The sequence below is a fragment of the Malaclemys terrapin genome, chromosome 10 (assembly GCF_027887155.1).
Source record: "Malaclemys terrapin pileata isolate rMalTer1 chromosome 10, rMalTer1.hap1, whole genome shotgun sequence".
Taxonomy (NCBI): domain Eukaryota; kingdom Metazoa; phylum Chordata; order Testudines; family Emydidae; genus Malaclemys; species Malaclemys terrapin.
The window spans coordinates 80,263,935-80,280,412 of NC_071514.1; the positions used below are offsets into that span (position 1 = coordinate 80,263,935).

A 16,478-nucleotide genomic window follows, 5' to 3' on the forward strand; every position below is an offset into this window, starting at 1 on the left:
CTTATATTTGAATGCAAGCAACGTAGACAATCCCTGATCTTCCAACTCTTCCTGCCCATTTAAGTGGCATCTTATATAGTTGATTAAAGCAAAATGGCTTTTTGCTCCAGTTTCACTGCAACTTGTCCCAGAAATGCCCAGAGAGTCACAGATTTCTCTTAAATGCTCATCCTTTAGCTGGTATAAAAGTCCTCCTACCTCCATGTGTAGGTCCTCTAAGTCAATGGTTTTCAACCTTTTTTCATTTGTGGAGCCCTAAACAATTTAAAATGGAGGTGCAAACCTTAGACTTAGTCAGCAGACCAGAGCCCCAGTGGTCCGTGGACCACCGGTTGAAAACCACAGTTCTATGGTAAAAACAATCTTCCGCGGACCCCTTAGACATAGTCTGGGGACCCCCAGTGATCCGCAGACCACAGGTCAAACCACTGCTCCAAGTCTCTCCCAGCCACAGGGCTTGCAAACAATTAAATTTCCCCTGGCAGCTTTTCCTGGAACAGTGTACAGCAGCTTCTAGGTAGGTTCCTCTGTCAGGGAGGTCAGCCCATTGCAATTCAGCCTCTCCTGCTTGTGCTCACCAAATACTACAATCCCAGACTAGGGGCAGTTTTAAAATTGGAGTTTTATTAAACAGTATTACATGCACAAGCCTCCTTGCAGCTCAGTCCTTCCAGAGCGCACACAGCTCTGCTGCTGCAACAAGAGCTGTCCCCTTTTGATCCCCTCAGCTCAGCAGACCTTCAAGCCTTAAAGGGACAGGACACAGGTAAATCTAACCCTGACATTCCCCTTCGAGTGCTACATTGGGTGTGCCCTCATGCAAGGCAGGAGATGAGAGACCAATCCGGAGGTGTGAGGCCATTTGGTACCTGTAATTAGACCAAGAAGCATTGTATAGAAAATGCTGAAGAAAAGGGTTTGAGCCTGACCATCAACCTGGATCCAAACATCCCCAGACTTTGGGAAAGCTCAGGTCTGGATCCCATTTTGCACCTCGGGGTTTTCTTTAGAGGTCTCCCATCTAAACACTGGCTAAGCGCCAGCCCTATTTACTTTGTGGGGTCTGACAAAAGGCCAGCCCCAGGCGTCACTAGGGCTTGCTAAAGATAGCAACGAGACCTTTCACTTTAAGGCTCTATTTCCAAAAATCACTGCCTGGGTTACGGAGAGACCACTAAAACAAGGAGTCCGGTGGCACCTTAAAGACCAACAGATTTATTTGGGCATAAGCCCAACGAAAGCTTATGCCCAAATAAATGTTAGTCTTTAAAGTGCCACCGGACTCCTTGTTGTTTTTGTGGCTACAGACTAACACAGCTACTCCCTGATGAGAAACCACTGAACACACAACACATGCATGTGCCCAAGCAAAACAGGCCTTGCCCTGGGGGGGCCAGGCAGGAAGGGGTGAGTAGAGGGCAAGGGGAGGGAGCAGGAGGCAGGTTGGAGAACAAGGCAGCTTGGTGGCAGGGTGCATCCGAAGAAGTGAGGTTTTTACTCACGAAAGCTTATGCCCAAATAAATCTGTTAGTCTTTAAGGTGCCACCAGACTCCTTGTTGTTTTCATGGAGGCTAGACACTCTCCCCTCGCCTTACTTCTCCAGAGCTGTCCCCACTCTTCGGAGCGCAGGACCCCCGAGGGGCAGGTCTTCGCTGAGCCCCGAGGGGCGCGGAGAAGGGGCTCTGCAGAGCGAGCTGAGAGATGCGATATGGGTAGGGAGCGGGGGTTGCTCCAGGAGCTGCCTTAAAGCCGCACGCTCCCCTCGCGCCGAGTCCCGGCTCGCCCCTGGGCCGGTGCCGCTTTAAGGCGGCGCCCGTCAGTGGGAAGAGGAACTGGGGCTAACACTGCCGGGTTGGGCTGCAGGCTGCCGCAGGGCCAAGGGCAATAGCCAGGCTCGCTGCTTGCCAGCCCGGCTGCTTTGGGACGGGGCGAGGGGCTGGGCAGCAAAGGGCTCTTTGCAACGCGCTCTGCCTTGCCCCAGCTGTGCCCCCCCCTCCCCGCAGCGGGCCAGATGTGCCCCGCGCTGCGCTCCCTTGCCCCAGCTGTGCCCCCCGCAGCGGGCCAGATGTGCCCCGCGCTGCGCAGGCAGGGGCAGCCCGGCCCCTCCTCTTAGCGGCTGCCGGCCGGCTCGCTTGTTGGCCGCAGAGGGCGGAATTTATTCTGCGCCAGCATCATCCGCCCGCCGCCGCTAGAGCCCGGGGGTGGATTGGGCTCCCGGCCGGAGATGGAGCCGCGCGGCTTGCCTGGGAGGGGGGTGCTTGGGACCCAGGTTCAGCTCTGCCCGTCATGATAGCCCCTTGATCCGCCCCCATCCCCAGCTCAGCCATGATTTTACTAAGCAGCTTTTTACAGCTCCACAGCCGGCACTGCGGCCCCTTCACAGCGCTGGGGCTGGGCAGGGCGCCCTGCTCGGGAGCCAGGTCCTGCAGTGCCATGTGCCGGCACCTGCGCGTCTTGGTGGACATGGACGGGGTGCTGGCGGACTTCGAAGGCGGATTCTTAAAGAAGTTCAGGGCCAGGTTCCCGGAGAAGCCGTACATTGCCCTGGAGGATCGCAGGGGCTTCTGGGTGTCGGAGCAGTACGGCCAGCTGACGCCTGAGCTGAGTGTGAGTCAATGGATTTCCCCCCCCCTCCCATTATATTGTTATTCTTCATTATTTGTCTGACACACAGACTGGAAACTCCCCTGGGCAGGGGTTGTTGTCTTTATTTGTCTGGGCATCATCTAACATACGAACCCGGCAGCCGCCCTTCTGACTGTCAGGGCAGTCAGAGCGCGGCGCGCGGGGCTGTGAGGTCGGGCCCCCCGGGCAGGGGGTGAACCCAGAAACCGCCCCCCACCGCTTGCCCGCGGGCCGCACAGTGGACCCACGGCCCGCGGGCCGCGTGTTGTGCAGGCCTGGTCTATACACTCATGAATGGTGCGGAGAAAGTGAACAGGGAATTATTTACCCGCTTCACATAACACAAAAACCAAGGGTCATCCGATGAAATTAACAGGCAGCAGGTTTAAAACAAACACAAGAAAGTACTTCTTCACACAAGGCACCATCAACCTGTGGAACTCATTGCCAGGGGGTGTTGTGAAGGCCAACAGCATAACTGGGTTGAAAAAAGAATTAGATACGTTCATGGAGGATTAGCCAAGATGGTCAGGGATACAACCCCATGCTCCGGGTGTCCCTAAACCTCCAAATGCTAGTAGCTGACAACAGAGGGATGGATCACTCAAAATTGCCCTGTTCTGTTCATTCCCTCTGAAGCCTCTGGCCTGGCCAGAGTCAGGATACAGAACTAGATGGATCTTTGGTCTGACCCAGTGTTGCTGTTCTTATGTTCTTATGATAGTGTGATTTCTTCTGAGATTTCAGCAATGGTTGTCCACTACCATGTGTTCCCAAGAACTTGGGTGTATGGGGTGTTCATGGTGTTGGGTTATCTCATCACATTAACAGACATCACTCCTGTTAAAACCCACACACTCTTGGGGTGAAATCCTGGACGTTATTGGTAAAACTTCAGTGGGGCCATGATTTCCTCCTGGGTTCCAGACAGTGCCCAGTTAATATTGGAGAAAGGGAGTCAGGCTGTTTCTGTATGGTATTTGGGCAACAGCACTCGGGATGTTGCGCTCCATTTGGGACCACATCAACAGAACGATATTGACAAATTGGAGGGAGCTCAGAAAAGAGCAACCGAAGTGATCAGAGAGCTGAGAGGGGATCAGCTTTGGAGGGAAGAGTAAAAGTGCTAAATGCCCATAGCCTGATAGCCTACAGAGTTTGGAAGGGTGTTAATTCCTGGGAGAAGGGGTGATTCTATACAGTTCCTGGGGATAAATAAGATCAAATAAGAAAAGGAAAATGTTGGGTGAAGATCAGGAAGCTCTATTAAACCAGGAAAAAGTCTCCCCAGGGAAGTGGTAGAATCTCCAGCCCTTGGACTTTTAAACCTAGACCGATCAGAAGAGCACTGAGCACAGGAACAATCCTGACCTGGCATGAGATGATCTGGCAGATGTTTTTCCTCACTAAAGGCTTTGCCCTGCTCCCATTGAACATAGTGGCAAACCTCCTATTGACTTTGGGAGCAGAGCCGGCTCCTGCATCCCCAGTACAGCAAAGCACTTAAGCACATGAAAAGGTTAAGCACGTGTGCAAATGCTTTGCTGAACCGGTGCCGGTCTTCTTGGATGTCAGCTGTAGAACGCTGATTTATAGCTTTTAAATGTTCCCCCCACTGGTATAATGCACTGTAGTTTGAGTTGTGATGTGCATTATTTTAGCTTAATAACCTGTTACAGTAACTGCTCTTTTCACATGGACAGGAGGATTCTCGGCAGGCTGCATTGCAGCCCTAGGAGTTGCCTTCACTTTTTATTTTTTTAACACGCACTAAGATGTGTAAGAAGGATTGTTTCCAAACCACTGGTGCTACTTGAGTCTTCTGCTGCCCTTCAGCTCCCCTGGAGCAGCGGAGTGATGGGATTTCTGTTTTGCTCCCTCCCGCCCTTTTAAGTGGGTGTATTCGGCCCTCCCACATTCAGCGTGACTTATCTGACAGGTGGATGGACTTTGCTTTGGTGCTCTCCAGCACTGAGCAATTAATGCTTAGGGCCAGACTGTGGCCCAATTGTGCAAGGGGGTATAGAAGACTTAAGGCTCCTCTGTACTCCCGTGCACCAGAGACCTAGATCGCAGGTAGCAGTGCTGGAAGCCGGACCGTTACATCCCCCATGCAAGAGGGTGGGAGTGGACAGAGTGGTGAGGAGGCAAACCCTTGGCTCTGCCACCACCCAATGCACAGGCTAGGATAGCTAGGTATAGGCTTGACCCATAGTACTTCTCCCTGAGAGCAAAGGGGAATCTGGAAGGCAAAATGTGATCCCAGATTCACACCTTGCCTTCTGATCTGCTCCAGGGGAAGCAGAACAGCCTGGTGCTTGGGGTTCATGACAAAGCCACAACCGAGTCCTTAAGCAGAACTCAACCTTCTCTTGCTCCTGTCCTGTTAAGCCAATTGCTTATGGGTGAGACCTCCAGAATGTCCCATTTCTCCCCTCCACCAAAGAATCCACATCCAGGCAAAACAATTCTGCGACTGTATAGATTCATGGTCATCAGTGAGGATGAAACCAGGGGTGTGGCTGGCATGCACTGCAGTATTCTCTGCTTCCCATAGCCTATAGGTCAGGGCAAGTAGAGTGTGAGAGCAGCCCTAAGGCTGCACTAGCTTACATGGAGAACCAGGCACCCCTGGACAACCCCAAAGTACTCCAGAGCACAAAAGTGGCTTAAAGCTTCCTTTGCCCCTCTGATTCTGCCCGAAGCAAAGGCCCTCTGTGTCCTCACAAATCCTTAATTGCACAGCTACCTTCAGAATCTTTCAAGGCTGCTTCTGGGTTGGTCCAGTTGGGATTCCACACAGTTTCACAACTGCTTCCTCTGGCTGGGGCTGAGTGTGCTGCCATTGCCCAAGGAGCTGGGATCTCTATGCACAGACCATCACAATGTTATTTTTAATCAGGGGAAGTGGGATTTTTCTTTCATTTAGGCCTGGCTCGCATGTTTCTTGCCCCTTGCCTGGATCAGTAGCTCAGGAACAGATGTGATTCTGTGGTCTTCAATCAATGTGGTGCAAACCTCTTCCTCTGCATAGTTGATCAGATCCAGGCGGGCTGGCTGTGGGGTCTGAAAGAAGCAACCCCACAGCAAAGACAAGCTAGATGTGCAGACACACACTCCTTCCACCTTTTTGTTTTTGAGCATGAGACCCCCAAAGACTGCTTTCCTTAACAATCTAGCAATTTATGGCAGTGCGAGGACTTACAGGTGCACAGAGTAAGCCCTGCTCTCTACATCCAGCTACAAGGTGTAAATTACAGGCAGCCTCCGGTCTCCCTTGTCCCAGGATTCTGCTCCAGGCGGTCTATATACACGTTGCCTTCCTCAGACCTCCCTTTTTTTCCCTGTCAGCGTTATAACGAAGTGCTCAAGCCCTTGCCCTCAGGGACTCTGGGTCATGCTGAATTTGCCTTGCTCAGGAACTCACTTGACTGGTATTTTTTAGAGGGACCCTTGAGGTTAGAGGGGCAGCTTGGTTACTACCTTAGATTCTTTCCTGGAGACAAAATGTCCCCATAGCACCCCGTGCTGAACAACACTGTAGTACAGCAGATTGGGAAGCTAATCTGCTTCAGATGGACCTAGGTCATGAGAGTCAGATCCAGGGTTTGGGAGAATTCAAGTTTTGGTTCAGGGCCCTCTCTCACACCTGCTGTCAGACCCAGCCAGCCTCTTGAACACCTACCATCTTCTTTCCAGGGGAAGGGTCGTCAGAGGGAAAAAATGCACATGGCAACTCAGGGCGGGGAGGAGAGGAGCAGGATGGACTGTACAGTAACTGGGATGTTTGCCCTTGCAGGAGAAAGCAATCAGCATATGGGAGTCAAAGAATTTCTTCATTGAGCTGGATCCAATCCCGGGGGCTGTGGAAGCCGTGAAGCAAATGGCTAAGTTGGAAAAGTGAGTACACGTTCACCATTGTGGATGGGAGGGGGTCTAAGTGCAGCAGGGCGTTTGTGCTCTAGGCTTCTGCCGCTGGAGATCTGGTGGTTCAGATTCTGATGGGTGAAAATGAATGTGATCCTAGTGTCTGTTGCAAAGCCCTCACGTAGTTAGGCGCAGTTAATCTGATGTACAGCCCCCTCTGCTGTTCCAGTTCTGGGACTTCTTTTAGGTGGGAATTGAACTGCATTGCCAGAGCTCTGGAGAGAGCACTTTTTGTTAGTAATAAATGCGTGCGCGCACACACTCCCGCCCCCATAGATTCGTCAAAGCACTTGGCAAGACAGTCCGTCTTGGTTTGCTGCGTGTCAGTGAGCATAAACACCATATGAATGAAGATTTCCAGTTCTAATATCTAGGCCCCTCTGGGACCTGTCTGACCTCAGGTTTTGCCTATTCCTAAAGTAGGATCCGTAGTTTCAGCAGAGATTTTGCTAAGCAAGCTGTAGCACCTGAGCCCTCCTGGTGTCTGCCTCCCTAGTGCCCTCTCTTGGATGTGTGCCTGTGTTAGTTACCTCAGTGCCCACGCACCAGAAATGCTTTTTCGTGCAACCCTATTCAATGTATGGTGGCGAGTTCCAGTCAGGGCCCGGTGTCTGTGTAGCAGCGACCAGACTATTTAGGGGTACGTCTTGGATCCTAGGGTGCTTTTAGATCTAGAAAGGGAATTAAATTGGTGCGTTTCCCCACTCTCGCTCTCTCTCTTTTTCCGGCAGCACTGACGTGTTCATCTGCACAAGCCCGATCAAGAAGTACCGTTACTGCGCTTATGAGAAGGTAACCAATGAGTGAGCTCTGTGAAATGGAGTGGGTGTGCAAGCCCTGGGTCTGGGGCAGGTAGACTGGGCCCCGAAGCACAAGTGTCACCCATGGAATATAAAATCTGTTGCTGGCCAGTGTGTTTCTCCAGCCCCACCCCCAATCACTGGAGAGCTCTTCAGTAGTAGCTGGTCAATCACACTGCAAGGTCAGCGCCTGTGTCTTGTGCTTCCCAAGTGATCCCAAAGCACTCTAAAGGCTATATATACCAGAACCACTAGGAGGCAGCCACCTCTGAGATGGAATATGGCAGCTGTCTGACAGAGCACAGTGACGCTATGTAACAGTTTGGGACAGGAAGTGAAGTATATGCTCTCCGATTCAAACTGCAGGGGAAATGTAGATAGGTAGAAAGCAATTACCCAAGGACCGGTTGACAGGGCTAATCCTTGGTATCGTCAGTAACACATATGAGAGTAGGTATAGCCTTGTGGCAAATGCCCAGGTCTGGGGAACCAGGACGCCTGCGTTCTAGTCCTAGCTCTGCACATCACTTGCTATGCTGCCTTAAGAAAGTCAGCTGACCTCAGTTTGCCCATCTGCAAAATGGGGGTGGATTCTTGTCTATCTCACAGGAGACACTGGGGGCCTTAACTAATTACTGTCTGTGAAGTGTGCTGAACTCCTTGGGTGGAAGGTGCTATGGCAGGCAGACACTATGGTAATTATAAGCACGTGGGACCTTTCATCACAATCCCGGAAACGATCGGTGGTTATAGCATGAGACATTTCTCAGGTGCTAGCAAGTGGAGAGCGAGCTGAACAAACAGGAGATCCACAGCTGGGACCATGTTGGATGCAAGTTGGAGGGAAATCCTTTCTGGGCCATTAATACTGTTACCCCTTTTGGCCCCAGCCGTTAGCTACAGTTAGGAACCCTGCAGGTTGTTTCTCTCAGGAGGAGACGATGTTGGAGTCAGGTATCTTTGTTTATAAGAACGTACAAAGTCCTGTTCCCCATAATACAGTAGGAATCAAACAGCAGGAGACAGTTTCTTTGCTCTCAGCTCCAAGCCCCTTTCTCTAGCCAGCAAATCAGCTCAAAAGCTCTCCTTTTAGCTTTTTCTCAGGGCCACGCAGCCAATGCCTCTGGAGCTGTGTCTGGTGCTTCTTTGCTGCGTTCTTTCTCTGCTTCGCTGGTTCTTCTCTCTCCCACACAGGCACACCCCTCCCTGGCCCACCAGGTAATACCCAGCGAAAAACCCTCCACTCACCCAGCTCAGCTCCCCGAGCGGCCTCACAGCTAGTGACAAGTGCCTTTGGTTTGGTTTGAGGCCTCTATTGTTTCTTACATTCATCCCAAACCCAGGGTGGCTACTACCCTCAGCAGTTTCACTGAGGTTTGTCCCAAACTCTAACAATGTACTTGGCAGGGTGTCTTCCCACCCCTGCCCCCAGAGCCTCCTGTTGTTCCTTACCTTTGTCTTTCGCTAGCAAACCAACGTCAAGCGCCCTGCGCCTGTGGCTGGTATTTGATGCTGCCTTTCTGCTGAGCTGGGGCCATGCTGCAGCTGAAGCCAGCCTGCCCTACCTGCCACACTAACTGCGTCACCCCCTTGCTTTCCAGTACGCCTGGGTGGAGAAGCATTTTGGCCAAGAATTTCTGGAGCAGATTGTCCTAACGCGAGATAAAACTGTGATCTCTGGCGATCTGCTTATAGACGACAGACCAGATATAACAGGTACGGGAGATTGGACGCAGTAAAGGTAACCGTATGGTACTCCTGGGGCAGGTAGATTGGGGTTATTCCCCTGCCTGTGTTTACTTTATGGAACTTTTTGGCTGATGCTGCATTCCTCATGCATGTCGGGCTCGAGGGCACCTGCTGTGCTCCCAGCTACGTTGGCTGTAATGTTTTTTCGGGCTGTTATTATTGAGCAAGAGCTGCCAAAACTCCTTGCACTGCTGATGCCTGCCAGAGATTGGATCGGCATTTTCTTAGAGCCCAGGGGCGTTTGGTTCTGGGTCAGCCCAGGGTGGAGAGAGGGTCTAGCAGGGAAATCCGGATTCAGAGCTGAGCCTCCCCACGGTGTGGATGGTGAGAAGGACAGTGGGCTGAGACTCAGAAGACCTAGATTCAGTTTTTGGTTCAACCCCAGGCTCCCTATGGGACCTTGGGCAAGTCACTTAGAGGTTGTCTACATGGTGCATTAGTCTGCACCTGCAAGGTGTCAATTCTAGTGCACACTAGCCTGTCACGCACTAACTGGCCCGTGTGGACCCTGCTGGTGCGCACTAACAGTTCCCTAGTGCACACTGATGTGGTCCCGTTTCAAACAGTACGGCGTTATTGTGCACTAGGGAACTGTTAGTGTGCACCAGCAGGGTCCACACGGGACACACTAATATGCCCTAGAATTGACACCCTACTGGTGCAGACTAATTTACTGTGCAGAGAAGTCCCTAATCTTCCCTGTGCCTCCATTCCCCTGCCCGTGACCTGAGGATCGCACTTCCCTACCTCCCCGAGGCTGTGAGGATGAAGTCTGTTAGCAGCTGCGAGTTGTGAAGATACCACAGCAAGGAGGACCAGGGCCGTACCGAGCTAGATGGGGTGTGTTTGGATATGGGCTCAACTCTGATGAGATCGCAGGCTGCTGGAAGTGTGACACCAGCACACGGACCTAGAACTTGGCCCAGAGCCCCATGCAGAGTCATGATGGTGCTAGGAGGCCCCTCCCCTGAGCTGCTTTGCTCTCCTTGTCTTTCAGGAGCCGAGCCAAACCCCAGCTGGGAGCACGTTCTCTTCACAGCCTGTCACAATAAGCACCTGCAGCTGCAGCCCCCCAGCAGGAGGCTCCACTCGTGGGCCGAGGACTGGAGGGCGATCCTGGACAGCAAACGGCCACCGCCCAGCCAGGCCATTTAAAGCGACAGGTCCTGAGGCTGCCCCCTTAGCTGAAGAGCGCTCTGTGGTGTCCAGCTCCAGGCTGAAACCCACAGACAGACAACCGTGCTGGGCAGAGTAAGGAGAGGGGCCCTGGCAGGGAGAACAGGGCCAAAGGGGGATCGTGTTCATTAAGCTAGAGGCCACTGGGCCATGTGTGACTGGGCCGCCATGAAGCAACAGAAGGATTCTGGGCCCATCCCACTACAGGAAGCCCTGTCTACCATGTGTCTCCTTTGCGCCCAGCTCTGTTTTTCTAAGTGGCATCTTAGTATTGGCGTCTGTAGCCACTGGCCCCAAAATGTAGCGTCTCCGATGGACTCACCTCTCTACTTGTTACCCGGCGTCCCCTGGACCTGCTTAGTGGTGCAGATTAACTTTTAAATACGCCCATCTACATTGAGTTGGAACACTGGATCAGCGGTCAGTACTGTCCTAGGGTTTGCCCTAGAGGACTGTCAAAATCCTTCTTCCTCCACCCATCCAGACGCAGAGGAGCGGTCTTCCCTTCCCTCAGTCCCCAGCCCAGCTCTTCTTCATTCTTTGGCTCACCTGCTGTCAACACTCCAAGGGGAGCATCTTCCTGTCGCAGCGTTTGCTTTTCCTCACAGCTGTGACTGTGCCTGCCGGGACTGCCTTGCAGGAGTGCATGGGGGAGCATTGTTAAACAAGGGGAAAATCAGGGTCACGTTACTGATTGGCGGATTGGGGTAACCCCACTTCGATCATCGGGGACCCGCATCAGCTCTGCTACTCTGAGAGGCTCAAGCTGATTTTGGCTGTAACCCGGCAGCACCGTCTTTAGAAAGGGCTCCGATGGCAGCTGTGCATTGGCGGGGGGTCACTGGAGGTGGAGATGAGCTTTCACAACTTCTCCCTCATTCCAGACGAGTGAGGCAACAACTCTGGCCCAACATTTACTTCCCCCATAGATCAGAGGTGGTGGAACAAGCCACACCCCCTGGCTTGAAGTGGTTTCCATTGTACACAGGGTTTACAGTTCAATTCAATGGCCACCACTATAAAGATTGTTCCAGGGCCCCTGCAATAGATAAGAGATTGAGGAGCCCCTAATTAGCTTGAAGTTCTCCATGGGCTATCACTTCCCCTCCCTCCCCCCCCAGTGGTTTTGCAGGCTCTTCTCCCCTACTCAAGACATAACTCCTGGGATGGTTGGGGTACTCCATCACAGCTGTTAACTCCAGAGTGCAGCCCCTTGACTTGAGATGATCCGTGTCACACGGCTGGCCGGCCTCTCGCAGCTGTGCGGCACATCAGGGATCATTGTTCAGCCCAAGCACCAACAAGTGGCTCTGCCATCCCATTAATCCTTTCCCCAGAGGCTGGCTATTCGGAATGGGGCAAGCTAATGGGGCTGAGAAGAGAGAGGTGGATAAAATAGGCATGGTCTAGCCCGAGAGGTGCGGTTAACAGCCCGAGCACAGGATGGGGAGCCAGGAACTCATGGGTTTTTGTCCTGGCTCTTCCACTGATCCCCTCTCTAGTTACAGGCAAATCAGTTTGCCTCCCTGTGTCCCCACTTGTATAATGGAGATGTCAATACCTCTCGGGGTGACGAGGGGCTGGAACAACAGCCAGCCTCTAAATCTTTGAGGTGTGTAGGCTATTTCCTACGCACATTGGGAATGGGGGGGGAGGGGAGGAGCTACGCTAAAAGACATTGTGGTAGCCACAGTTCGTCACCGGGTGCCCGGGTGTATTCTTTGGCATTGAAATATTGACCAACAGCAGAGTTCGGAGGGCCCAGTGACCATATGCATTGCTAAAGCCAGAGCCTGAGTGGGTCTCAGCATTGGAGTTCCACAGCAGAATGGACAGAACCTGCCATCGCAGTTGGAAGAACCAAAAGCTCAAGGCTGCGCTAGTCGGTAGCTCTCCTCCCTCCATCAGACATCCAGAGAGCAGAGGGCCCTGCCAACACCACAGACCTTTACTACAGACCTGCTGCTTCAGAGAGGGGCTTCGTTAAGTGGTGCAGAGAGATCTCGGAAGCCCCTTCCCTCTGCCAGGCTCATCCTGCTCTGTGTCCGGAGCATAGGTTACCACTCCTGAGACCCACGGGCATTGCCTCCTGCCAGCGGAGTCCGGCCGGCCAGCCTGCACATTCCATGCGATACTCCTGGCAATGAAAAGGAGAACCTCCCCCCAACCCCCTAGGAATGGGACCTGTGGGTTCCCCTAAGCTAAAGGCTCCCAGGCAGGAGGGCAGCCAGGTGTTTGCAACTCTTGGCCCTTTGCCTGCAGCAATCACTCTTCCCTGCGATCAATCTTCGCACATTTGGATTCCCCACCTCTCTCCTTAGCAAGGCTGTGAAAAGCAGGTAAAGCCCGAAACCACATGGTGCATGAATAAACTGTTTCACTGATTACTGCGCCGTTGGCGTCAGCTCGTATCAAGGTCTCTAGGACCTGGACGTTGCACTGAACAAAGAGGATGCTTCAGGATTTTGCCCTTCTTCAGCTTTTACCGCTGGGGCCAAACCCTAAGCTGCTGTGGGAGCCATAACTGCTGCTCTCCTTGGATTGCGAACGCTCACGTCTCCTGGGGTTTGGGCCCCTGTCTGCAATGGGAGTTCTGCCTGCCTGAGGGAGGGCTGCAGGGTTAGGTCCAGCTTCTGTGTGTTACAGACTGGAAGGGCTGTCTTAAAATTTAAACCACTGTGTACGCTCTTGGGGTGACCGCTGGGCCCCAGGCTGAGGTTGCGCGGAGAATAGTCTGGTTTTACAATAACTTCTTGGGATTCAAGGCTTTGAATCCTGAACTGCTGAGAGAGATCTAGACAGCTGCTGCCCAGTCCGAGCAGTCATTTATCAGCGACGTGCGGCAGACAAGCGTAGCTGGTGGTACCTCGCCCTTCAAGGGCATTACATTTTTTTCAGCACTGTGTTTGTTTTGTTAATTGTCCCAGTTCTCCCTCCCAGTCCCCTCCACGCCTCTGGGCAATGCTGTTATCAGGAAGGAGGTTCTAGGGGGAGGCCAGAGCTAACCAGAGTTACAGCTGCTATTCAGCATTATGGCCCTAGCAGAGGCTGGATCGGATGTTGTGCTAGGCTGGGAGTGTGACTTTGCTTTCTCCTTGCTTGGTTATTTTTTCCCACTTTTGAGGACATAATATTAAGAGCGAAATCAGAAAAGCTCGTTCAGGTTGGTCCTGTTTTCCAGCGACGGCACTTGGAAGAGGAAGATGTTACCAGGGCTAACCGCCCTGTTCGTCTTCTCTCTCACACCCATCCACCCCGGCTATAAGCTGAACTGTTTGGACCATATACTCAGGTGTGTAAATCAGCATAGCCAGTGAGGTCAGGGGAACAAGGCCAATTTGCACCAGCTGAGGATCTGGTCTTTAAAATGGTTACACTGGTTCTGTTGCTCAACTGAAATGCAGAGAAGTATTGTTTTTTAGATTTACAGTGTATAACAGATCCAGCCAGGATCCTTGCACTAAATATTCAATTTTGTTGTCATTGAAGTTTATATGAAATAGGGTTTTAATATTCCTGCACCATACTAACCGTAATAGAGGGGCGATTTTACCTCCAGGGCTCCGATTACTCTGGAGAAGGGTCATGTGGCACTAGCAACATGCCACCGACCACTGCTGCTTTCTTTTGGCAACTATATCCTAGCCCATTCGATGGAATCCCTGTGAATGGAAATAGGGCTGGTAGGAGGCTTTGATTTCTGTCCAGCATCTTGCAAATATGACTGGCAGTAAACTAACCAGTAAAAGGCATTAGGCCGGGGACGATCGTTCCAGAGCACGGCCGAGCGAAAAGCACTAGAAAGCCACGTCCCACTATGCCAGAGAGGTATGTATCATACAACAGGGAGGTAGGCAATGCAGTCTCCTGGTTACATTACAGAGTTGGTTGTCAGGACTCCTGGCTTGTCTTCCAAGTTCTGTCTGTCTGTCTAGGGTTTGGTACCTTGCCCATTTCTGGGATATCTGAGCATCTCTGCCACAGACTCGCCAGGTGACCTTAAGCAAATTACTTACCCATTCTGTGCCTCAGTTTCCTCATCTGTAAAATTCGGCTAATCCCACCTACTTCACAGGGGTGCTGTGAGGAAGAGTTGGACAACATCATGCACCTTGAGAGCCCCAGTCAGAACATGCTCTGTAATGTACCATTAATGATCATCTCCCTGTTGGATAGGCACAGGAATCAAATTGGGGCAGGATGACCGTTTTGGGGGGCCCAATCCAAGGATGTTGTGAAAATGCTTATCTTTACAGCAAATGCTTCTCGGTTCCCTGGACATCAACAGAGATAGGTCAGGACCAGACCATCTGCCCCTGTCCAAATCCAGAGATGTTGGGTTGTCTCATTTCTAGTCACCAGTGTTGGGTGGGTGGATGGGTGTATAACATATTGTGTGTATCCTACGGGGCATCTACTGGATACAGCTGCCATACATGGAGAGACTGAGTGGGCGAAACATCCTCCTTTACTCATTCCTACTGAAATGAGGAAACATGACAGGTGGTGGCCAGCTGGGTCAGTCTGACACATCCCAGGGAGCGCTAAGGAGCGAGTTCAGAATCTGGAAGGTTTTAGCTGCCTGAAAAATACAGCACGATCCTGGTCCCAAGCCGGTGGTGGAAACATATGGAGGGACTTGCCTCAGGGCCTAGCCGCTAAGCGAGGCACCAGAGAGTCTGTTGCACATGATGAGAAATGGGATTTACTTGTAAAACTAAAGGGTAGAAGCTCAGCTCTGGGGTGAGTTGGTGGTTGTTCTGCTCCCAGGCTGACAGGGCACTGAGCATTAGCCCTTGTGTTGATTTGACTGAATTGGAGGAAGAGCAAGAGGACGGGGGAGCTCTCCTTCAGTGTGTCCTGGTCAATAGACCCCCATCTTGGCAGTTATCAAACAGTTATTCTCCAAAGGCTGGTGGGTCTCAGTCCCGATGGTCAAGTGTCCACATCACAGAAGCCGCTAGCACTACTGACACTTAACCGCTCCCTTGTTAGCAGGCGCCGAGGCTTGAGTGGCCCCCGGGGCCCGAACTCCCTTCACCCATCGTGTCGGTAGCCAAGATTGAGGTGGCAGCCTGGAGGACGGATGCATTAGTGCTGTGGCTAGATATCCGATCCCAGCCATCACGGCTCTCAGTGCAGCGCTCAATTCACTTTAAAGAGAAAATTAAATTTGAGAGAGAGCTTTTTGCTCTTCAGGCTCAGCATCCCTAATTAAATAGAACAAGTAATGAGATTAAAACGAGGTTAGTCAGTTCGCAGGGGAGCAGAGATACCGGCGCAGAGATAGTGGAATTGAGGGCACGGAGCCGAGGGCTGATTAACCCGTTTTAGCTTTGAGCAGTATGTTCCTGGGCATTACCAGCACTTGGTTATAACCAGCTAGCTCCAGTGACTGGTTCCAGGTCCCTGTCCTGAGGGCCAGATGCTGCTCTCGCACCAGGGTAAGGAGTATCCCCTGAAGGCAGTAGTACTGCAGGGGCGTAAAATAAGTGGGGAAGCCAGGATCAGGCTCCATGGGTCTGATTCTTATCTCCCATACGCTGGTGTCGGTCACTGTAGTAAATGGAGTGGCACTGCAGGAGGTGAGATCAGAATGCTTCAAGTCAAAGCCAGCTAGCCAAGCAATGAGGCCCCACTGTAGGGCCCATGGGCGTAGGCAGGTGTCTTGCCTTGGTTATGTTGGGATTTGTCAGTTTCATGTTTTGGGGCTGTGAGAAATGATATAAAAGGGATGTGAAAACAAATGTATGGAAAGAGACTGTGTCTGTTGATGAATGGGTGCATGTACCTGTGGCCGTGCGGCAGACAACTGGACACAATAAACAGATAAACCTGGATCTTGTTGTGTATCAACCACCTTACACTATGGGATGTAGAGGGGACAGGAGTGCAAAGGCGCCTCTAGGATGCTCAAGTCCAGCCCTTCCCAAGGAGCAGGAAAGACTAACCCTGTCCTTTCCATGGGCCAAATCCTTTTTAGTGCATGGGAGAGATGAGGGGAGAGATGTGGAGCAAAAGGGACAAGCCCCTCTTGTCATACATGGACCTGAACCTCTTGGGGCAACTTGAACCCTGGTGTAAGCAGGTACAGCGCCCATTGTCCTTTGTGGCAGTTGTGCCTGCTTTTGCTGGAACCCGATCTGCCCCACAGCTCAGAGTGCTATGCTATCCCATCGGCCCCAGCTTCTGCCAGCCAC

The 16,478-nt window shown here is 52.1% G+C and overlaps 1 protein-coding gene across 1 annotated transcript; it reads left to right on the forward strand.

Annotated features, from left to right (window-relative positions):
* The first annotated feature begins 1,851 nt into the window (after positions 1-1,851).
* Positions 1,852-16,118, forward strand: NT5M (5',3'-nucleotidase, mitochondrial). Its single transcript, XM_054042525.1, has 5 exons — positions 1,852-2,608; positions 6,426-6,526; positions 7,285-7,345; positions 8,955-9,069; positions 10,100-16,118. The coding sequence occupies exons 1-5, from the start codon at positions 2,327-2,329 to the stop codon at positions 10,255-10,257; spliced, it is 717 nt and encodes a 238-aa protein (XP_053898500.1). The 5' UTR covers positions 1,852-2,326; the 3' UTR covers positions 10,258-16,118.
* The last annotated feature ends 360 nt before the right edge of the window (positions 16,119-16,478 follow it).